Genomic DNA, 24,533 nt, shown 5'->3' with positions numbered 1-24,533 from the left:
GTTGTTGAACGTGTTAAGTACTTTTATGAGAGTAATGAATTAGGTATTAAAACCTTTTATTGGGAAATTTGTAGTTGTTTATTTTGACGATATTCTGATTTATAGTCAAGCAGACGAAGAGCACATTCAACACTTGTGCGAGGTACTAACAGTTTTGAAGAAAAACAAGTTGTACGTGAACCTGAAGAAGTGCAATTTTATGACAAAGAGGTTGTTGTTCCTAGGCTATATTGTTGGGGCAGATGGTATTCGAGTAGATGAAGAGAAGATTCAAGCAATTAGGGAATGGCCTACCCCAAAAACAGTAAAGGATATACGGATTTTCCACGGGTTGGCGACCTTCTACAGGCATTTTATCATAAATTTCAATAGTATTGCAGTACCTCTTACAGGATGTCTGAAGAAAGGGAATGTAAACCCCCACAGTCAGCGTTCCGATGCTATAAGGTATGTAATTCTACCCTTAAAAGGATTTTTATCAATAAAAAGGTAAAATTGTCATTTTGCATGCATTATGAGACATGAATATTGTAAAGTGTTAGGAATTGATGATACTGATAAGAAATATGGTTAAAGGGTCATGAAGGAGGTTAGTAGGGTTAAATGGCATAAACGATTCCCAAGGGGTATAATGGTCTTTTCATAATAATTTATAGGAATCAAGTATCCATAAAAGTGTATTATGGGTAAATTAGTTAATTATCTTATGGAATTACTTGGTCACCAAGTAGAAAAGAGAAGTCAAATGGCATTAAAGGAGTGTAATAATTATGTTGTAGTACAAATGACTAAAATACCCTTATATGCAAAATTTATACCAAATGACCCATATATCTAACTTTTGATGACCAATCCCATTTAGGAATTAAAAAAATGAAATGTTTATAAGATTTTTTCTTGGTTAAGTCGGCCAACACTCTTAGAACACCAAACTCTATTCTTCAAGCCTTATTTTCCTCCATTAAAGGCTTTAGTTCAAGCTCTCTCTCTCAAAATTTTCATAGGATTTCAAGTTGAATTTCAAAGGAGATCACCATCCACACTTAAAGAACTTCAATTTAAGGGTTTAAGCTGAGTTTTAAAACCCTATTTTGTTATGTTTTTTAGTTAAAAGAGAAATTCATAAGTGGTTATGTGTGTAAGGTAGAAAGGTGAAACTTTGGAGCCAAGGAGGAGTACCTTTGTGCTTTGAATACTAAGGTAAGGAAAATAAAAATCTCCCTTATGACTACAATTGATAACACCTAGGGTTGATGAAACTTACATCTATTTTTGTTAATTTGAGTGTGATGATATGTTTTGGCTATGGATTGTTTAAATGGGTGTGTTGATTGTTGTATGTGTGCATATGGAGGATGATTATGTCAATTAACAGATTTGTAGTTGAACGATGTTTTGACACTTTTTGGTTTTGTAAAAAGGGAGGTTTTTATGGCCTTTTATACTTAGAATGATATGGAAAAAACTATGAATGTGCAAATGAATGTGACATGGAATGAATAGAATTCGGATTTGGCTTTTTAAAACTTATAATGTACATGCTTCGCTGAATCAATCATAACTAAAGTTATAAAAGTCTGATTGAGCTTATTCTTGAAGTGTTAAAAATTTGAGAAATAGACCTAAAACTTTTATGTTTTAGCCAAAAATCAATTCGAATTGGAAGATAAGGAAAAAATTGCTTGAAAAGTGATGAACTGTATGGCATCCACCTCCTTAATAAAAATTCCCATCTTTTTTATAATTTCTAATAAACCACTGAATAGTCTTACTATTGAAATTCCTTGTGTTGTATGAGAAATCGAATGAATTATTTAATGAATTTAATAGGAAAATATTCATGTCGTGGAGTTTTGCTAAATTGATTGATGAATTGTGCAATTGGCCAAGGGTACATTTTAAATGAATGAATAGTATGTTTGAGCATGGGAGATGTTATCCCATATGTTTGCATTCATAATGGTAATGCATATAGTTTATTTAGTTGACTTATGAAAATTTTTATGAAATGTTAAAGAATGAATTCCATAAGTCTGTTGAGGTATAAACCAAGATCAAAGGAATGAAATCTTTGTGGAAACCATGAGTCATTTGAGGTGACGACTAAGAATAAGGTAATGGTTCAAATGAATCCAATCAGATAATAAAGACTAATGAAAACATCCAAGTATAAAGATAAAATAAATAGGCATGCCATGTTTATGAATATTGCATAAATCATATATGTTCTATGTTATATTTTGTATGGTTATGTTATGACTTATGTTTATGAGGAAAGTCCAAAGTATATGACATGTTTTATGAACTTGATAATATTCAATTAATGAAGGTCATGTCTTGTAGGTAGGTATGGTCCTGAGTAATATGCTTGTATAATGAACCTTAATAGTTTATAAATGGTCATATTCCCTTACTGAGCGATTAGTGCTCACCCCACGAATTTTTTTAAAATGTTTTTGCAAGTAAGGATTGAAGCTTGAAGCTGGGAGAGGCTATCGGGGGAATGACATGCGCATGAAGGAATGCTTTTTCTATGTTTTGAATTTTTGTTGTAAAATAACATCAAATGGTTTTTGGTTTATGGATGTTGAAGTAAATATGTTTTAATAAACCTAGTATGACCATTTCCTTGTCAAATGAATGAAAAAGGTTAAACGATATTAGTAAATAATATTATATACTTATGATATTAACTCCGTAGGAAGCTAAATTTCTTAAATCATTTTATGGATATGGGATGTTTAATAACATGCTTTTTAGAAAGAAAAAAAAAAAAAAAAAGACAAAAGTATAGGTTTTGAAACAAACTCATTTCCTAGGCGTGTCTTTTCTAGGTTCTCAATGGCCAAGGAATACTTAGGAAATACCCGGTTAGGGAAGGGTTTTACAGGGAAGTTCCAATGGAGTGAGGAGGCCGAAACTAGCTTTGCTGTGTTAAAGGTTTTTAGCACTGCCCAATTTTGAGGCCTTGTTTGAAGTTGACTGTGATGCTAGTGGTGTGGGAATAGGAGCTGTCCTTTCACAAAATAAGAGGCCAGTAGCTTACTTCAGTGAGAAACTTAGCGATGCAAGGCGTAAAGGCGTGCTTTGAAGACTTGGGAGCACTATTTAATGGAGCATGAGTTTGTTTTGTACTCTAACCATGAAGCATGGAAGTATTTAAATAGTCAGAAGCAGATTAGTAGAGACATGCATGCCAGGTGGACTCAATTTCTACAAAATTTCCTTTCAAGCTAAGGCACAAAGCAGGAATACAGAATAAAGTAGTAGATGCATTGAGTAGATGCGTTGATTTATTGGTGACCATGAGACAGGAAGTTGTGGGGTTTGAGACAATGAAAGAATTATATGAAACAGATTTTCAGAAGATATGGGAACAGTGTGTTACAAACCAATCTGCTGGAGATTTTCACATTCATGATGGGTTTCTCATGCGAGGCAACCAGCTTTAGATCCCTAAAGTTTCCATGAGAGAGAAGCTTATTCGAGATTTGCATGGTGGAGGTCTTGCTGGTCACCTTGAGCATGACAAAACGCTTGCTGCAGTTGGTGATCGATATTATTGGCCACACTTTAGGAGAGACATGACAAAATTTGTGCAACGATGTTACATATGCCAAACTACCAAAGGGCAGTCCCAAAACACTAGGTTGTATATGCCTTTACCTGTTCCAGAAAATGTTTGGGAGGATTTATCTATGGATTTTGTGCTTGGATTGCCTTGGACACAATGGGGCGTAGATTCTGTTTTTGTTGTGGTTGACAGGTTTTCCAAGATGGCGCACTTTATTCCTTGTAAGAAGACATCAGACGCAAACGGAATAGCCAAATAGTTTTTCAAAGAGGTTGTCCGTCTGCAAGGGGTGTCTAAATCCATTACTTCTAATCGAGATAGCAAATTCCTTGGCCATTTTTGGAGAACATTGTGGAGAAAGTTCGATTCCTGAATATAGCAATACGGCTCATCTGCAAACCGATGGCCAAACTGAAGTTGTGAACAGAACTCTTGGCAATTTGATTCAAAGTATTTGTGGCGATAAACCAAAACAGTGGGATGTAGCCTTATCACAAGCGGAATTTTCCTACAACAACGCTACTCATAACGCCACTGGAAAGTCTCCTTTTTCTATTGTGTACACCAAGCCCCCGCAACATGCCCTTGACTTGATCAAGCTGTTGAAAGTTCCTAGTGTTAGTGTAGCAGCAAAAAGTATGGCTACTCAGTGGAAAGATGTTCAAGCAGAGGTGAAGCAGAAGTTAGAGCAAGCTAATGCCAAATACAAGAAAGCTACAGACCAACATCGCAGAAAACAGACTTTTGAAGTTGGCGATCAGGTTATGGTGTTTCTTCGAAAGGAAAGGTTCCTAGTAGGGGCGTATAATAAACTGCAGCCTAAGAGGTATGGGCCTTACCAGATTTTGCAGAAGATCAATGACAATGCCTACGTTGTGGATCTGCCAAACACAATGGGAATTTCCAAAACGTTTAACGTGGCGAATATTTACCCATTTCACTCCTCCGAGAAACCCTTGTATCCTGATGCCCAACTTAACTCGAGGTCGAGTTTTTCTCAAGTGGAAGGGACTGACGTAGAACATCTGGCAGATGAAATCATAGAGTGGGGTGAATGTCAGAAGTCCGTGCGTAAAGCCTAAAGGGCTTAAATGAGTATGCCTAGACCTGGCAAAACGGGCTGGTAGGCCACGGGTCGGGTCCAAACGGATACGAGCCAAATGGGTACGGGCCCAATACAGGTCAAGGTACACGGGTCCAAAATATTGGACTCGTACCCTATCCTATACAAGTACGGGTGGACCTGCGGGTACCCGTTTTTTTCTCCCTCCAAGTTTTAGTTTTTACAGTTTCACCCCTAATAGTTTTCAATTATGACAGTTACACCCCAAAATTCTTGCAATTTTAGTTCAGTATACATTTTTTGGCAACTATAACATTGCTGATTCATTTGAGATAGTTAATTTCATGTAAATCTCATACAGTTATAAAATTTGTAGAACTCTTTGGTTTATAAGGTGAAATACCAGTTACTTTGATAACAAGTAGGTTTTCAATTTAAATGATCACCAATTACTTTGCAAGAAGAAAATTTCAACAAATTTGATATAAAATAATATCTGACACAGTTCAACCCAAGGTTTACTGTTGATTCAAGTAGAACTTCAACAATTAAAAGAAAGAAAGCATAACATTTTATTGATTGAGCAAAATTACTACCGAATGAAATATTTAACTTATGGATTAATGCCAAAAGTAGAGCATGATATCGCAACCATGAACTAGTAAATGATGAAATTAGAATAATGTTAAAAACAAGGAAAGGCTGATCATAGATAGAGCCAAAGCGGAGGGAAACAGAGCCACCACCGAGCTTGGAACCAGACGTCTCCTTTTTTACAAATAGAAAATAGTCATACTGGTTTTGTCTCTAATAACTGTCTTCAGAAAAATAATACTATATAAATATCCAAGTATATGCTTAGTGATGCACACATAAACTCTAGAATATTTCTAATCATAACGAGAAAACATTCAACATGTACTGATATAATGCTCTAATATCAAAATCTCTCCATAGTTAACTGAATTTTTGACAAAATAATTAATTAACATAGATGGTAGAGATCTGAATCAAGGGTTTCTGGAAACAAGAAAAGCTGAAAACATACCAACAGACCAGAAGCACACAGGATTAGCAGCAATGTATAAAGAACCATCTCCCATCAAAACAAAATGTCTCCAGTTAGGATAAAGAACAATATTTAGATAATATCATTTAGATTTCAGACTCTTCTGCATCCTGCTGTTGCCGTATTTGCGAGCAATTTGACTCTAGCTTTTAAGAGTCTAGTTGCTACTTCTTTAAGTTGATCCTCTCCTTAGGTGCCTCTCTTGTACACTCCAAAGCTAAATTCAAAACAGATGACATTATTCCTTTCCTGCAAAATTTTTATCCTCCCTTGTTAGCAAATTGGTGTCCAAAACTTCTGTTATTGAACCAGGTAGTGCTTCAGTAACCCAATGCTTCAGCTTCATCTCCCCAGAAAAGATTTCGTCAGTTGGCTTCTTCCCAGCAAATGTTTCCATCAGCATAATACCATAGCTGTAAACGTCTCCACTTTTTGACACCTTTCTTTCTCTTCCATACTTTGTTGATAAGGTCACTTTTATTGTTAGATAAATCAATAACATTTTGGAAAGACACCAAAATCTATATCAAAGAAAGTTAAGGAAGAACATAACTAACCAACCAATGAAGGCAAGGGTCTCTGTTTGTTTTATTGACTGTTCTTCATGTAAGAGCTTTGCAATGCCAAAGATTAAATAACCAATTGAGCTCTAACCAATTCTTTTTCATGTGCTTAAATTAATTAACCTCATTAGCAATGTCATCACTCTATTCTAATCACCATTATAATATGATTAACAGACACAAACACAAAGCCACTCAAAATCTTTACCAGCAAAATCTTTTTGCCTCTTCACCAAAAGCTAGTTTTAAAGGTTGGCATGTTCTTTGAAATCATAACACCAGGCTTAACTTTAGATTGATATACATGGAGACAATTGGTCCAAAACAAAATCTGAAGAAAAACAAAAGCAAATGCAAGACATGGGAAGAGAAACTGTAAAAACACATTCTCCTTTTACAATTTGTGCATATAAAGAAGCCCAATTTCATGTAGTTCCTGTAAATCTATTGTCATATGACCCATATCATATCCCAATCAAACGAAAGCAAAAATATGCAATAACCTACATTAATCGTTCAAACAAAAAAGAAAACACAAAATGTGTCAAAAAAACAAAAACAAACACACAAAATTTGAAAGAAAAAACGGAAAAACCAAGGCAAAATACAGGAAATGTGTAGAAACTAGAAACATACTGATGATGACTGACGATTAATCGAAGAGGAAGTTGAGAGAGAGGAGATGACCAGCCGACGAGGATGAGTGAGGGCGACCGGCGACTGTGGTACTGGGAATGGGAATGACGGACTGGATGAATGAATCAGGTGACTGTCGTATTGATGAGTAATAACTGACGAGTGACGAGTGACGATTAATCGAAGACTGATCAGAGATTGAGAGGCGGGAGAGAATGTTATGTTGATTCGTTGAAGATTGAGAGGTGAGCGCGAGAGAGATGAGAGGCAGAGCAGAGGCGGCCAAGCGCGAGAGAGATGAGTTAAGGTAAGTCAGTGGGTCACTTTTTGGTTTTTACCATTTGTGAAAAGGGGTACCCGCGGGTTCACCCCAATAACCCGTTAGGTATACGGGTCGGGCTGGGTACGGGTCCATAAAAAATAGGTTCAATTTATTAGACCTGTATCCTATATTTTTTACCCGGGTACGGGCCGACCCACAGGTCTAGATCCATTTTGCCAAGTCTAAGCATGCCCCATTCAAATGACCATAACTTTTTATTCGGGAAGAGTTACAGGGTTTGTAAGATACAGTTGGAAAGCTTATTTCGAGCCTATCGATGTGGCAACCACTTCAATCAATTGGAGGTCATTTTCGAGGTCAAAATCCACTGTTTTGACATATTTCGAGGCTGTTTTAGTTAATTGCACGTTTTTTTCTATTTTATTTCGGATTTTCTTGTTTTAATTGATTTAGTTTTTGTTTCTTGTTGTTATTAGGAGTCCTACTAGAGTTGGTTGTCACCCTATATAAACCAATTTTTCGTTTTAAAGAGAATTTAATAAATTATTTAGATTTGACTTTTCGATTTTAAGCTTTAAGTTTCTGGATTGAGGCTTGTGTTATCAGTTCTAAAGGCGTAGTCAAGTACTAACCTTGATTTATCACGCTACTCGCTACGTCAAAATGAGAAACTTACAATTATCAATCTTGACAGATGGGTTTGTAAAAACTTGTTCCATTTACAAAATTCCAATTTGAATGAATGTAAAGAGAAAACAAATGTTATGATCTTGAGATAAAAGTCCATACACGGCTACTAGAATACCAAAGCAAGTCAGTTCTTCAACCACAGCAATGAGCAAGCCCCACATTCTTTCATCAAATTATTTTATTTAGGCTAAAAGTTTGAAAAAGTGAGCGAAAATGAATAAAAAATGGAAGGGTAATTTAAGAAATTGGAATGTATTGATTGATATGGTCTAGTGTTTCATAAGTTGATCAAATTTATTTAACCCCTTCAAGTTTTGGCTAATTGAATTCATATCCGATTTGAATGGGTCCGACCAACGGTTCAGGGGAATTAAATTTGATAAGGGTAGAGCGTACAGGTCATCGACCAAGGGACTACTTAATAATTAGCCGGTGCAATCTCAGTATGATCATTGACCCTTCTCGTACTCCTGTCCTCTCATATTCTACTTTTTTTTAAATTAAACATTTGTATCAATCTAACATCTAACCAGAGTTGTTTATGAAATGATAATGTTTTGATTATGACAATAAAGTTGTTAATGAATAATAATGGTATGTTGGGCATGCTTTGGTTAAATAATGGTGTGAAATCTCCTGCTATCATTTCTAATTCAAAATAGTGAAGGTCGGTTACCAAAAATCCAAAAGTGGGTTTGGTTAGAACAGAGTGCAGTTTAATCTCGAAGAATTAGATATTTCGTTTGGAAATGAATGTAAAGTGTTTGATGTAATTTCTCAATGATCCAAAGGTAGAAATATAAGGTAGATGTACAGTTTAGAAGCTAACACATAGGACAGTTAGTTATTTCAGTTGCTATGCACGCACACAATCACATAGCAGTTTCTCCTGTAATATAGCCACTCATTGCTTCCCTCCATTTCTCCACCAACTCCAAGACCCAAAAAAATTCACTCAAACCCTTTTGGCCAAAAATTCTTCTACAACATTTCAGCATTTCATTAGCATTTTCAAGCACCCTGTATTTCAATATAATGAAGTGATGAGGTGTCACGGTTAATCGCACTGGTATTATGCAGAGATTTTAGCATCCCATTACTCAAAATCTTGATTGCTGACACGTGAAGTGTCATATTTTGAGTCCAACTAGTATATTATTTAAATTGGAAGTATTTAAAGGTTGTTGCTGGCTAGTGGCAATGCCGTAGTCAGTCACCGTTTGGACTTACATTATTCAAGGATTTTGTTATCAAGTTATTAGATGGTTTTTGCTTAAATTTGTGATTGGGAGAGTTCTAGAGGATAGAAATGAGTGAAGTTCGGATTAATATCTACTGGGTACCCCATGTTATATTGTCTCTAATTTTAATTTTAAGTTTATTTCCAATTGTGCGGAGTGTGGATGAGAATGCCTATAGTAAGACAGGAGACCCAGCCATTTCTCGTCTAGTTACACAGTTCATCTATGCCCGCCTTTCCAATCTCACTAAAGTGTTAATCCGTGATATCCAGACTCAGTTGGGCTTCTGCATAAAGAATGTGTGCGTAAATCCAGAGTTTCTTTCGTTGGTTGCTTTTTTGTGTTTATTTTTCTTCTTTTTATTTGGTTTTAGTACCTGAACTCCTTGTTTTACAGTGATGCTGATTGGAATGAAGCATTTAATTTTGAAGGAGATTTGGATTTTTTGACAAATTGTATCAAGAAAACAAAAGGTATGACATTATGTATTGGTGTTGCGGTGATGCTCTTGAAGTTTCAATTCATACATGATAGAGTGCTGCAATGATGCTCATAATTGTGTGTATAAGCACAATTGAACTTTTTATACAAAACCTTGAAAAAGGGGCTAGTGACAATACATGTTTATAGTTTTCTCACTCAGTTGATTATTTCTCTGCTGAGTATTCCAAATGACGTGAACTCGCATCCTGTCAAGCTGTTGGTACATGATCATTGGAGTCAGTGTCTTGATATGTTCCTTTTTCTTGCCAACTACTTGGAGAATTGCGGGCTGATAAAATTTAGCCATAGCATTTCTTGTCTAAGTAGTTTGATGGCATGCACAAACATTTTATTTCTCTTCACTTCTGGCAGAAATATATCTATAATCCAAATAGTTCTCCTTGTTTCTAATGAAGGGTATCATTTTTACTAGCAGAGGATCTTGCACAACGACTATGTACAGCAGCGGAGATAAAATTCTACTTCAACAGTTTATTTGGGAGGGGTTCAAAAACAACCAGTTACTTGAAACCAAACAAGAACTGCAATTTGACCTCATGGGTTTCTGGATGTGAACCAGGATGGGGTTGTAGTGCTAACCAACATGTTGAACTTCAAAATTCAAAAGTCATTCCTTCTAGGACTCAGACTTGTCAACCTTGTTGTGAGGGGTTCTTCTGCCCACGGGGTCTTACTTGCATGATACGTAAGTATAAGATGATCCTATTTTTATTGTTAGCATATATTCATGTTTTATTTTGGTTGGAACATCTTTGTTCTTAGATGGTTCATAATTCACTTTTATCTCTTCTATATTGTTTATGAAACCATTTGCTTTGAACACGGTGATAATTTTTTTATTTGTGGGAGTTTTAAATACAAGAGAAATTCCTCAATTTTTTTTATCCTAATTTCAGAAAACATGAATAGTGATCAGCCAAAGTTCATTAATTCTGGTGATAGGAGAATTATATTATGGAACTAGAAACCATTTATAGAGAAACAAAAGGAATAGACTAATAAGTGAATTATATTATCTTCTTTCATACTTGGGGAAGGATTTCATCTCTTTTAACTCGGAAGCATATGACCTGCTGTTGCCCTAAACAGTGGGATTATTGATTAACTTGTTCTTCAGAAAATATTTCAAAAACCTTGATGCCAGTTTTGTATAATATGTAAGTTGATGCAATGGACCTTTACTCATGGAAGCAAAAGGTATCTAATGCCTTTGTTGTTTTCCATGTTCATATGAATGAAGCTTGCCCACTAGGATCTCACTGTCCACTTGCAAGACTAAATAAAGCAACTGGAGCATGTGACCCGTAAGTTCACGTCCGTTCTTCATATTCTTTGTCTTCCTCTCCTAGGTTCTCATAATCTATATTATGCACTAATGTTTATCAGATGATAAAAATTGCAGATACAGTTACCAAGTTCCTCCTGGAAAACCAAATCATACTTGTGGTGGTGCACATATTTGGGCAGATATTGAGAGTAGTGACCTTTTCTGCTCCCCTGGATCATACTGCCCAACTACCACTAGAATAGTTCCTTGCAGCGCTGGGTACTGATTTTATCCCAGAACTCACATTTTTTCTGCCACCTGTAGCAGTTTATGCAAGATATTCTAATGCTTGGACTCTGAATTACTATGAACAGTTCATATAATTATCTCAATAAATGAATTGATGATATAGTGTAACTGTTTGATGATCCATATCTAGATTCACTAATATTATGTTTCATGCAATTGCAGACATTACTGCAGGAGGGGTTCCGTTTCTCAAGAACGTAAGTTCAGTTAGTTTTATTGGCTTATGATTTTTACAGCTTTAAATCTAAGTTCTTGACCTTTCTTGCTAGAATTCTCCATCAGTATATGTTGAATTCATACATGATCTTATATTATATGTTAGTCAATTCAAAATCAATCAAATTTAGGTAGAAAAATTTAGAGAATGGCGATCGATTACAGCAACAAGTGTTGGATGAATTATATTTCAACAAATTCTGAATATTTAATGCCTGTTTGTGGTTTTTGTAATTTATGAATCAAGCACTCATTCCTAAGCTTACCCTTAGTCTGGTGTACTCAAATATGGATATGATTCTCAAAATATTTTGATTCTTCAATAAAGAAAAATTGAGTTGTTGTGTGTGAGTAAGATATCATCAAAATGGTTACATGTGTCACATCTTCTATGTTTTCATTGGAGTCTTGAAAGCCTGCTTAATGCTTTTGGTTGAATTATGAATGACTGGATAACTGACTAGATTTTTATATTACTGTCTTGCAGCATGCTTCAAGTTGGCTACATGTAATTCAAATACTGAAAACCAAAATATCCATGCCTATGGTGTCATGCTTCTTGTAAGTGTTTACGAAAAATTCATTTAAAAACTCTTTTGTAACCTGGTTATATGGTGAGTTGTTTATGCACAATCTAAAGTATTCTCAATTGTGGCTTTCAACTTATAGTTCGTGTCTGATACTCTCTTAAGATTTTCAATCAGAACATTGAATGCATTTATGGTTAATTTATTTGGAAAGTGTTATGCGGCAATATATTCCTACCCTTTTACTGTATACATTCTACTTCACTGATCATATACTAGTAGCATCTCAAAATTTTGTTCCCAAAGTCTTGATCACTCTTTACTCTGAACAAAGAAAAAGGAAAGAATAATAAATTCGTAACATCGTAGTGAAATCTCCAAAATTTTTAATACAGAGTGTCCTCTTGCACTTGCAAAGCAAGCAATTTTAGATGACCTGCTAGCACCTGTTTTAGTGTGATAACATATGACATTTCTTGACACGCCAATGTAGGTTGCATTGATTACTCTGCTGCTCATTCTTTATAATTGGTCTGACCAAGTTCTCAGCACTAGGGAAAGAAGACTGGCTAAACGCAGAGAAGCTGCTGTAAAGCACGTACGAGAAACTACACAAGCACGTGAAAAGTGGAAACATGCAAAAGAAGTTGCCAAGAAACGGGCAACTGGGCTACAACAACAGTTATCACGGACATTTTCTCAAAGAAAAACCACAAGGCAATCAGAGCAGCTGAAGGATTTTGGTCCAGCTAATCCTAGCTCTGATAATGTTTCTTTGCCCCTAAAGCCTCCAGGTACTTCAAGCTCATTTGAGCAATCATCTGCAGCTTCAAAAGCCAAGAAAAAGGAAGAAAATAGCCTAAAAAAAATGATGCATGCCCTTGACAGTGACCTGGATGGTTTCGAAGGCTTTAATCTGGAGATTGGGGATAAAAATACTAGAAAGCAAGAGCCTAAAGGTAAAAAACTGCATTCTGACAGCCAAATTTTCAAGTATGCGTATGGTCAACTTGAGAAGGAGAAAGCTCTGCAGCAGGGACAGAAGTTGACTTTCTCAGGATTAGTCTCAATGGCTGCTTATGGTGACATCAAGACCAGGCCTGTGACTGAGGTTGCTTTTAAAGATCTTACCCTAACTTTGAAAGGAAAAAACAAACATCTGCTGAGATGTGTCAATGGGAAAATTAGGCCTGGGCGAGTTTCTGCTGTCATGGGTCCATCTGGAGCTGGAAAAACAACATTCCTTTCTGCTGTAGCTGGAAAAGCAACTGGGTGCACTATGACAGGTTCCATTCTAATAAATGGAAAAGTTGAATCTATCCACTCATATAAGAAAATTATTGGTTTTGTCCCACAAGATGACATTGTGCATGGGAACTTGACTGTGGAGGAGAATCTCCAGTTCAATGCAAGCTGCAGGTAAGTCTACAGCATTCGTTACTGTTTAAGATTCTAAAATATTGGTGTCAATTCTCATAGAACATTAGCGACTGGGGAATTTTTCTTAAATGTTAATAGCTGTCATTAACTTTTAAGATTGTCGCATTTGCTTCATGTTGTTTGTGAATATTAACCTCCTTTAAGGACTAGGAACTTGATAGTATTAGTAGTGCCTCTTGCAATTGGAATCACTTGGTTTTGATTTTAATAATTGCGATCACTTTAAAGATGGTCTCAACTGGTCTACACGAATAAATTTTATATTAACTACTATCTTTCTGCTAGTTAGGTTAACAAATTCAGCTAACTCAGCTCCTTCAGTCTTCCACTCTCCCGTCTAATTTCTTGGGCTTGAGTCTCGTTCCGATGAATGACTTAAGTATCTTTCTGATAGTTTTAAAATTTTACTTAAGCTTTCAGGATCTTGCTCCCCAGCCCAGAATTCAAGAAATATTTTAAAGAATCCATTTCTATGAAAGACATCAGTTGGAGCATGCTGTGTCTTGTTTCATGCCGACAAGTTAAAAACAATCATACAGTTAACATTATATATGCCAAAGGAAAATATATTGAAAATCAAATAATTATACCTGCCTAGTTTTAGTATTCAGATCTTTGAATTCTTTCTAAATAGTCTAAGACCTTGTGTTCCTTAATTATGGCCACAACTTTTTTCAATGTTTGGAGCATTTATCATTCAAAAACATCACTTTCAAAATGCAATTTCCATAGGATTTATTTAGTAAGTCACTTATCCTTTCCTGTGGGAAGCAGACATATTGTCTAAGTTGTGAGCTCTGGTGCCCTTTAAATTTTTGTCTCCAAAAACTCTGACCTTCAGTAGTAGGTATAAACTCAAAGAATGGTTTACTTGTTTTCTTTTCTTGGTTCCTTTTCTTGTTCTTGTATCAAAAATTTATCTGGTTGTGGCACAGTCCATGCACCTTTTAGTTAATGTAACCTAATCTTCCACAACAATGATCTTCGCTGATGGAGAAAGAAACAAAGGCTACTCAGGCTACTCAGGCTACCTATTATGTTTATTATCTTTCATGAACAAGGCCTCTCATATCCAGTTATACAAGCATAAACCATCCTTTAAAAGGCATGCTCGTAGTTGATCTCTCCATCTGCTTTGAATGACAATGTCTTATTCATGCCAAATTTTGTCCTTTCTACTAAAATTTCTTACAACTATAATTTTCATTTTGGAACCTTCTTTCAAATTATTGCCGAAAAATTAGTCTGGTTTCATGTTGTTGATCCATCCCATAATTTTACTAGTGCATCTACATTCTTTTGATATTTTCATGTTTCTCTTTGTTCCAATCTAACTTTGTTTAACTGATGTTGCGGGATTCCAAAAATATGGAGACTATCTGCCGGTATGTCAAAACCTGATAAGGTCCTAGTCATTGAAAGAGTTATTGAGTCCTTGGGACTACAGACGGTAAGAGATTCACTTGTTGGGACAGTGGAAAAGCGAGGAATCTCTGGAGGGCAGAGGAAGCGAGTTAATGTGGGGATTGAAATGGTCATAGAACCTTCACTCTTGATCTTGGATGAGCCCACTTCTGGTTTGGACAGCTCATCCTCACAGTTGCTTCTTAGAGCGCTTCGACGTGAAGCTCTTGAAGGGGTTAATGTCTGCATGGTAGTTCACCAACCAAGGTATGCTTGTAAAGGAAGAAATCATATGACCTTCTTTTCCTTGTTCTTCCCATTAACTCTGCTCATCAAGGTTATAAACAAACTTTTGCATGATATAGCAATTTTTTTCGTTAAAATCTGCGTAGAGCAAAGATAACATTGCTTTCTTCTTATCCAGTTATGCATTGTTCAAGATGTTTGACGATTTAATACTTCTAGCCAAAGGTGGTCTGACCGTGTATCACGGATCTGTGAAGGAAGTTGAAAAATACTTTGCTGGCCTTGGGATCATTGTACCAGAGCGTATTAATCCTCCAGACCACTTCATTGACATTCTAGAAGGCATAGTAAAACCAAGTGGAGGTGTGAATCATCAACAGCTTCCTGTCAGGTGGATGCTACATAATGGGTATCCTGTGCCTGCAGATATGCTGCAATATGTTGATGGAGATTGTTCCTCCTTGGTCAGTCATGTAGCAGATCCTAGTGCTGGAGCCACTGAACAATCTTTTGCTGGAGACTTGTGGCAGGACCTAAAGTCTAATGTTGAGCTAAAGCATGATCATATACGACACAACTTCTTGAACTCTAAAGATTTATCCAACAGAAGAACTCCTGGCATTGCTCGTCAGTACAAATATTTTCTTGGGAGGTATAAAAAAAATTTATCGTTCTTTCCTAATGTAGAAACACGAGTAGGCAGCTAGCCAAAATTCTTCATTTCTTAAGATACCAATGGAGGAAAATTAACATAAGGTTTACCATTGTCTTCAGAGATATAATATGGATGATTGACTAGAGCAGAGCCATGCCCCTTTTTATATCACACTGACAATTTAAAACCTTCAAAAGAAAGTTACACACTTTTGATTGGCTATTTTTTTCAGTCACAGACAATTATATAATCATTACTTCAGGCAGAATGCTCGCTCCCTGGTATCATAAGTTTTCTATCAAATTGTATGAATTTTAATATGGAAGTTAATCAGTAGTTGGGCAACGTACCGATTACTTAAACTGGTCTTTTTAGATTAAAGCTTATCATTTATTTGAAAAGGTGGAGCTGGTTTCCTTTTGGGGACTACATGAAACTTATTTCAGTTTGTCACAATTTTATAATATAGAAAAATATTTTTTCAGGGTTGGAAAACAGCGACTACGTGATGCCAGAATGCAAGCAGTTGATTATCTCATTCTATTAGTAGCAGGTGCTTGCTTGGGAATTCTTGCGAAAGTGAGCGATGAAACATTTGGTTCCCTTGGCTATACTTATACTGTCATTGCTGTTTGTAAGTTGCAAAACTCAAAGTTGCTGCTATTCTTGATAATAATCAATTTGATTTTTTTTTTTTTTTTTTTTTTTATTGGTATGGACAAAGAGATCTAGAAGTTTTACTTTGCCACTTCTCATCCATTTCAAATAATACACTACTGTCATGGTCCTTTCCAACTAGAAACTGCTGTGAAAAACTTAGAAATATAATCTTCAATTTATGTTTCTATTGCTATTTTCTAGTCTTATTTTGCATAAACTTGCTGATTTGCAGCACTACTATGCAAGATCGCAGCATTAAGATCATTTACTCTGGACAAGTTGCAGTATCAAAGAGAGACTGCATCTGGGATCAGCAGCCTAGCTCATTTTCTTTCCAAGGATACATTTGATCATTTCAATACGGTCATCAAGCCACTGGTTTTTTTATCAATGTTCTTTTTCTTCAACAATCCCAGATCAACCTTCGCAGATAATTACATCGTCTTAGTTTGCCTTGTATATTGTGTGACTGGAATAGCTTATGTGTTTGCAATCATCCTTGAGCCTAGTCCTGCCCAACTGGTATGTTCTAGAGGATATGAATTTGCTTTGTCTCATTAACTGGAGGATGTTCTTTTATCTAATGAGATGATTCTTCCTCATTTTCTTGCAGTGGTCAGTGCTTCTTCCTGTTGTTTTGACTCTTGTCGCAACCCAGGACAAAGATAGTGAAATTGTAAAACATTTGGCAAAATTGTGCTATACAAGATGGGCTCTAGAATCTTTTGTCATTGCAAACGCCCAAAGGTTTGTGCTGACTGGAATTCTCTTTTCATTATGTATGATTGCATAGGTACCAAATACACATTCATTATGCAGTAGAACATTTCCACTGAACAATTTATTTTTTCTTACGGGGTAGAAGGCATGACCTCAAATATATGGAGTAGAGAACCAAATTACTTCATAATTCATGAATAACTGCACACTGAAATTTGCGTGCTCATGAGAAGTTGTTAAGAGATGATTCGCCTGTGTTGGCTATCTTTTCAGTCTTTTTATAGCGTGAGAACACAAGAACACACAGATATTAACATATATGCCATAGATGTGATCTTCTAGAGACTATTGCAGATTGCATAAGGAAGAATGATTCTGATTGTGACTATTTGACATCACCTTTTTTTTTTTTTTTTTTTTAAATTCTTCAACTATGTAAGCAATAGCTCTCTCATTTTAAGAGTTGAAAGCCACTGATACGTTTCCAGAACTGTGATATAAGCTCAACATCTTTCTTGTTCCTCAGATACTCGGGAGTCTGGCTGATTACTCGTTGCAGTTCGTTAATGCAAGGCGGGTACCATATTGGTGATTGGACTCATAATCTCATCTTCCTAATTCTTACAGGCATCATTAGTCGCATTTTAGCTTATATATCTATGGTGACTATCAAGAAGTGATTTAGGAGGTTCATTTTAGTTGATTCAATGGTGTTTAACAATGAAAAATCCGGTTGATGTCTCTTGTATCATGGTAAAAACTCAACATGAGAGGGGATCATGTAAATACCCAAAAGAGAAGCAAAATTCTCTTTAGCAATAGGAATTCACTACTAACCGTTAGGTAGACATGTAGATAAATAATAAGATAGTAAGCAAAAAAAAAGAATTGCTTCTTGTATAGGTGAAAAGAATGTAAAGAAAAAGGAGCTTTTAGTTCATATTGCACCTTGTTATTCTATAGAGAAAATGAGGATAGCTAACAGTATATTACACTTCTTGTTATGGAAGAGTGAAAAGAATTTATAATATTTTACAATTTTGTGTCAGTATCATGGTTTAAGGAATAAGGAGGTATTTGATTTGTAACAAATACATAAATGTAAAATGTAATTTATGAAAATAATCAAATATAAGCTAATGCAATTCTGTATAAATTAGGGGTGGGTGGGTCCCCGTACCTGCCCAAATTCAAAGGAACCGGAATTGGAACCAATCGGTTCCTTAGATTTAGAATTGGAATCGAAACCGGCCGATTTTGGTTCCCAGAAGCCAAAAACCGAAACCTGAAACAGAGGTTTTGGGTACCCAGGTTAATTTTAATTACCCCTATTCTTTTTTTAAATGACAAATAAATCCTCCAAAAATTACAAATACACCCCCAATTGTTCACAAAAATTATAATTCAATCCTAGTTCTTACTTGGGTACCCAAATCTTAGTTTTGGTTTCGTTTCCACCTTTGTAGGAACCGAGAACCAAAACTGGAACCAGTTAGTTCTTAATTTTTAGAATCGAAACTTACCTTGTGAGGGCCAGTTTCGAGTAGGAATCGGAACCAGAACCCCAAATACTTGCCAGTTCCGGTTTCAATCAGTTCCCCCTAGTATAAATAATAGAAAAAGGTAAAAATCCATTTTTATTTAAAGAAAATATCAAACCTACATAATTTTGCTTTGAATTTATGTTTTATATATCAATAATATTATTTTCACAATTTTCTCTCACAACTTCTGACATGGTAATTCGTTATTGGTTAGCTCGCAAATAGGTAGACAAGACCCATACAAGCAGGCATGACTCATTTTACGAGCTGACCAATAACGAATTATTACATCGAAGGTTGTGAGAGAAGGTTATGGGCCTCGCATTACTCTTTATATATTATGGATTTATTTCTCGTGGGATTGTTCAATTTTAACTACACTCAACCTATTTGAAAACTATCAAAAACCCTTAAATTTATTAAGAATCTTCAAATATCAGATTTTTAATACCGGTTTTAATCAAAAAAAAATATGAGCCCTTGGATTTTAAAGTGCTTAATATCCAATCGACTACATTATTCATATAATATTCAATTTAGGCTGATGTGGCACGACACGGTGCCGTTGATTACCAAGTGTTAAAATGCAAGCGGCAAACATTTGATCGTCAGAAATATATACACGTATATATATATTAAAAAAGAAAATCTACTTTAAAGCATGAAATCGGCGTTTAGGAACGCCGTCGCTTTCAAAAGACTTTCTCACCGGTCGCTCCATAAACCCTCACACTCTCCTCTCCACTTTCCCATCACTGCCGCTCCTCCGCCATCTCCGTCGCTTTTCTCTGGCATCAAATCCGAAACTTTTCGCCCGCTCTCTGCATCTCTACGTTACTCCTCAATGACGGACGGTGGGAGCAACGCGCCGAGCTCTTTGCAGAAGCAGTTCGAGGACTTCCGTGTCCAGCTGGAAGAGTCTGGAAGCGTGCGTGAGCGAATAAGAGGCATTGTTCTGGAGATCGAGTCCACCACGAGGCTCATGCACGCTGGCCTCCTTCTTGTTCACCAGTCCCGGCCACTTCCTGGTAACCAAATGATTTAGATTTAGTAAAACTTTTAGCTTCTTCTATAAAACATGTAAAAACGCTTATATTAGTTTGAGTAAATTTGTTTTTTTTTTTTTTTTTTTTTTTTTTTTTAAATATTAATGACAATTTTTTAAAAGGAATGAAATGGTGTAAGTTTCATTATGATGTGGGTGCAGAGGTTTTAGAGAAGCCTAAGGCTCAAATTGATGTGCTGAAGGAGCTTTACGGTCAACTGGCTAAGTTTCTATTTGAATGTCCTGGGGAGTATTACAGGTGAGCATAATTTCTTAGAAGGTTGGGATTGTTGATTATTTGAATTCAGTAATATATGGTTGGTGGTTTTTTTTTTTTTTTTTTTTTAAGGTATCATGGTGATTGGAGAAGTGAAACACAGAATGTGGTTTCTCTGCTTGCTTTTATGCACTGGCTGGAGACTGGAACTCTTCTTATGCATGCGGAAGTTGAACAAAAACTTGGCTGTATGTTGGCCATTACTTTTGGCGCTTTTTATTTCATCATGTCTCAGCTTCTTGATTTTATGAAATTGATTTCTTCTTGTTCTGTAATCCCTACATTATAGAGTAGTTCTTGGATATATACACTGGTAAGAGAACATAAAAAGGGAACTTTTTTTATAATCATCTATGTTTATATAAACTTCTAACTTCTTGTCTACCTGTTTGTATTACATTCTGTTTCATGAGTGACTTGATAAGGTTGCGAAGTACTTGACTTGATAAGGTTGCGAAGTACTTGACTTGATCATGTTGCAAAGTACTTTCAACGAATTTGTTTAGAAAGAATCATATATGCTTTGCCAGCCAAGTCATCAATCCTCACCGATTATCAGTAGAAACCTAAAGTTCAATATAAGATTTTGGTGAGTCATCTTAGAAGCATTTTGAGATAAGTTATATATTTACCTCATTCAAACAAGACAGGACCTGAAGTCTGTCTTCAATCATATTGGTTTTGAACTGGAACCATTGTTTGATTTATTCTCAGACTAGTTTATCATTCATTTTTTGCTTTTTGGGACTTAATATTGGTTGGAGCTATCTGCATGAAGTGTCTAGTTTATGACTCTTAAAGCTTTAGAATTAGGGGACTTTATGTTATGGTGGATAAAATATAACATTCAATTTGAGTATGCTGTGTCCATTTATCTTTTTAATTTATTTTGGGAGGTATAGTTGATGTTGTCTTGATAGTCTTCTGGTAAGGCATGATGAATGGAAGAGAGATTGCAACAGTATGCGTATTATTACAATTTCTGCTTTTCTCTTCCCCTATATGTTATTTTTTTCCCTTTCTGTAATTACCCAAGATCTTCAACTGTGCGTTGTAGTCTTGAGTTCAAATATTATTTGGTTATTTATGATGCAGTGCACCATCCTGAGTTTGCTTTGGACATTGAGGACTACCTTGTTGGTGAGTGTTCCAAGAGATTTTGTTTGTATTAGCTTCTAGAGAATATTTCTGTTAAATAACTTTGTGACAATGTTAAGTTCTTTTGGAGTTATACTTTTTGTTAATGAAAGTTGAATCTGTTTTCAATTTAAATGTATCTTTTTGATGGCTGGGGCGCTGCTCTTTTTCCATTTGTGGTGCAAGAATTATAATGTGCTGTGGTAATGGCTGTTTTTTTTTTCTTTTAAGATATGCTGATGGATATACTTTTTATATTATGCAGGTCTGTGTTTCCTTTCTAATGAAATGGTAAGTTTTGGCAAACTCGATATTGGCAAAGATGGTGATCTGATTAAGTTTGGCATCCAACGAAAATAATTGATAGTAGAATAAATCATTTTGTAATTTGTTGCGGTTTTGCAGCCAAGGTATGTGGTAAATCAAGTGCTTGCCGGGAACTATGATTGCCCAAGAAAGGTATTGAAGTTCTTAACAGATCTTCATTCTGCCTTCCGTATGCTTAATCTCCGAAATGATTTTCTGCGCAAGAAGTTTGACAGTAAGCTTTATCCGCCCTTCTTATTTCTGAAATGCCTTTAAACGACTTATTCTAAAGTTGATTTGGTGAAATCCTACTCTCTTGGCTGGCGCAACAGGTTTGAAGTATGACTTAAAAAGGGTTGAAGAAGTTTATTATGACATGAAGATCCGACAATTAGCGAATGGGGATTCAACTGAAGATCATGGAACCAAAGCAGAATCATAGATTGCAATCATTCCTCATTTCATCTTTGATTACTGAACAGTCTTAGATTTTATGTTCTTTCGAAGATGATCAGGAAAGGAATTAATCGAGATAAAATAGGGTAATTTTCAGATCTTGTAGATCTTTTTTTGTGGCAGTTTATTTCCTTGGGAGAATTTTATATTAGAAAACTTGATAAAATAATACTATTATCTTATAAAAGTTTTTTCATGTGTGAAATTTTAAATTAATAATTTTAAGGTAGAAAATCTTAACCGTGGATGTAATTTCTGATAAATAAAAGTATATATTATGTTATTTATCTGCTGGCATCACTAGATTGGTAAAAATATTTGATTAATATATGAATAATTTTAGAAAAATGCTACGGACATTGACGTTTTGCATGGAATTTTTACACCGAACGATATGTCTACTGAATCAGACGAATCACGTAGCATGTTAACAAATATTCTGCGAATGAACGGTCGTCTATCAAATATGGACGACCGTTCATTGTTATTTGACGGCCGTTTATTTTAAATGGACTTCCGTCCATATTATATGGACGACTGTCTACCTATAATGAACGTTCGTCCATAATTTAAACTAAAAAAAATTTGAAAACAAAAATCATGGACGCCTATCCATATATTATAGACGGGCGTCCTTACTGAATAGATGGACGTCCTTATTAGCTGAACGTTCGTCTATTGTTTCAATTTTAAAAAAAAAAGTATCGGACGGGCATCCTTTTAGATGGACGCACGTCCATTTCTCTATTTAATAGCAATTGTTTCTTTCTTTATTTTCATGACACCTGGTTCTTCACTCTTTTTTTTTCATGGAAGTATTCCCAAACATGTAAAGGGTGAAGAAGACTCTTTCAACAACTAAAGTTGCTCTTGACATTTTCAACAAACAACACTCCAATTCAGGCCTGCTTTTTCAGCTTACACAACTTTGATTGGTGCCCTTTCTGCAGTTCATGAATCTGATCTCATGCTTGCAGATGTTTTGCAAAGAAAAATGCTATTATTTAGAATGGACGGGCGTCCAAGTCAAACAAGCTGAGGGAAGCTTCTTTTTAAGTATGGACAGGCGTCCATTTTTTTTTTTTTAAATTTTTTGGACGGGCGTCCATCTTATAGTAAATGGATACTCGTCCATACAATATAAACGAAAGTCTATTAAATATGGGCAGACATCTATAAATATTAGACGGTTGTTCATTCATAAAAGACTCTAGCGTGATCGCGTTTAACTAGTTTTCCTGCGGTTCGGTATAAAAATTCAGTGTAAAATTTTGGTGTTTATAGTATTATTCATAATTTTATACCAATTTTCTCTTATAATTCTAATGTGGCAGTTCGTAATTAGTTAATTGACAACAAGTTTTATATGGTTCTTATTAATTAATTATAAATTAATCAATTGTGAATTAACACATTAATATTATGAGGGAAAATTTGTAAAAGAATGACGATGGAATAGGGCGCGTATGTTTTGCAGTATTGAATTGCACTAGGCGGATGAACAGTTCCGTTACAGTATTTATTTTGTTTTGTCACATGTTTGGCTCCAATTTTGGGGTGTCTATTCAAAGAATCAAAATAAACCCACAGCCCCCCATGGACATGGGTTTACTCAGCACTAATTATTTCATTCATTTAACAAAAAAAAAAAAACAATTTTCAATATAGAATTATTATATGATACTTATAGATTCTAAAAGTCAACTTTTTTTCATTGTTTATTTAAAATTTTAAAAAGTTTAATTTTTATTTAAATAATCATTTCAAATTGTCTTGTTGTCTCGCACTTGACAATAATTTATTCCAATTCAATTTAATCTAGTGCGGCGTGCTAAACGCACGTTAATGAGAGTTGGAAATGGATCATTGTAAACGTTTTCTTTATCAAAGGTTTCCCTTGAAAGGCAAACAATAAAATGCATCCAACTTGTCTTGTTGCTCGCACTTGGCAGTGATTCATCAAATTTCAGACAAGAAATGTAGTTTTGGATTCTAATTTGAATGCATAATTCATAAAAGGGTTAGAACATATATAACTAACATTCTTAAATTATAATATAAATGTTAAAAGAAAAAAGAAAAAAACTAGATTTTTTTTTTTTTTTAAATAGAATCTTTAATATTCTAGTTTTCATTGTGAATGTGCTTTTAATTGTTTATATTCTGTTCATTTTAATTTAACTTTACTATAATTTTTTAATCTTTAAAGTCTGAATTTTATATTTAGTATTCATTCTTTCTAATAAGATAAACAGGGCATTATAGGCATTTCATATCTCAAGCATCAAACAGATACCAGAATTTTCTAAGGGCAGTTATCTGAACTGAAAATGACTACATTGATATTCTCAAATTTCACTGGACCAAACTGACATTTTTCTCAAACTCAGGGACGAAAATGTTATTAACTGATAATTTTAGTGCAAAGATGTGTAACAAACACAAATGTCAATTAGGATCGTTACATAATGTGATATTTACAATAATAATAACAAAGTTACTATAAAGTTTTTCAATTTTATATCCTAACTGATGAGTTTGAAGAATTGTAAATTAGAATTTTAAGTAAAATAAATTGATAGAAATATAAATTTGTACAATTATTTTAATCTAATGATTTGGAGAATAAAAGTAAAAAGTGGAATTTAATAAATAAAAAACATATGCATTTTTATATTAAAAACATAGACATTGTGTCTTT

General features: G+C 35.0%; 2 protein-coding genes across 3 annotated transcripts; both read left to right on the top strand.

Moving 5' to 3' along the window:
• Positions 1-9,187: 9,187 nt before the first annotated feature.
• On the top strand, positions 9,188-17,952 carry LOC116137497 (putative white-brown complex homolog protein 30). Of its 2 annotated transcripts, XM_031423192.1 has the most exons (14): positions 9,188-9,420; positions 9,516-9,592; positions 10,039-10,308; positions 10,864-10,927; positions 11,026-11,169; positions 11,362-11,396; positions 11,903-11,976; positions 12,436-13,361; positions 14,757-15,053; positions 15,211-15,684; positions 16,173-16,321; positions 16,580-16,869; positions 16,961-17,094; positions 17,594-17,952. In XM_031423192.1, exons 1-14 carry the CDS (start codon positions 9,188-9,190, stop codon positions 17,745-17,747), a joined length of 3,321 nt encoding a protein of 1,106 aa, XP_031279052.1. In that variant the 3' UTR covers positions 17,748-17,952. The 2 variants fall into 2 exon arrangements, with proteins under 2 accessions (XP_031279052.1, XP_031279053.1); XM_031423193.1 differs by lacking the exons at positions 16,961-17,094; positions 17,594-17,952 and having other exon boundaries at positions 16,633-16,817.
• A 1,294-nt stretch (positions 17,953-19,246) lies between these two features.
• On the top strand, positions 19,247-22,028 carry LOC116137505 (translin-like). Its single transcript, XM_031423202.1, has 7 exons — positions 19,247-19,639; positions 19,819-19,915; positions 20,006-20,121; positions 21,029-21,073; positions 21,336-21,361; positions 21,476-21,611; positions 21,709-22,028. The coding sequence occupies exons 1-7, from the start codon at positions 19,273-19,275 to the stop codon at positions 21,816-21,818; spliced, it is 897 nt and encodes a 298-aa protein (XP_031279062.1). The 5' UTR covers positions 19,247-19,272; the 3' UTR covers positions 21,819-22,028.
• The last annotated feature ends 2,505 nt before the right edge of the window (positions 22,029-24,533 follow it).

The sequence above is a fragment of the Pistacia vera genome, unplaced genomic scaffold (genome assembly GCF_008641045.1).
Source record: "Pistacia vera cultivar Batoury unplaced genomic scaffold, PisVer_v2 Contig328, whole genome shotgun sequence".
NCBI classification, from domain to species: domain Eukaryota; kingdom Viridiplantae; phylum Streptophyta; class Magnoliopsida; order Sapindales; family Anacardiaceae; genus Pistacia; species Pistacia vera.
The sequence above is the reverse complement of the archived record's forward strand: the minus strand, read 5'-3'. Positions and strand labels throughout refer to the sequence as shown.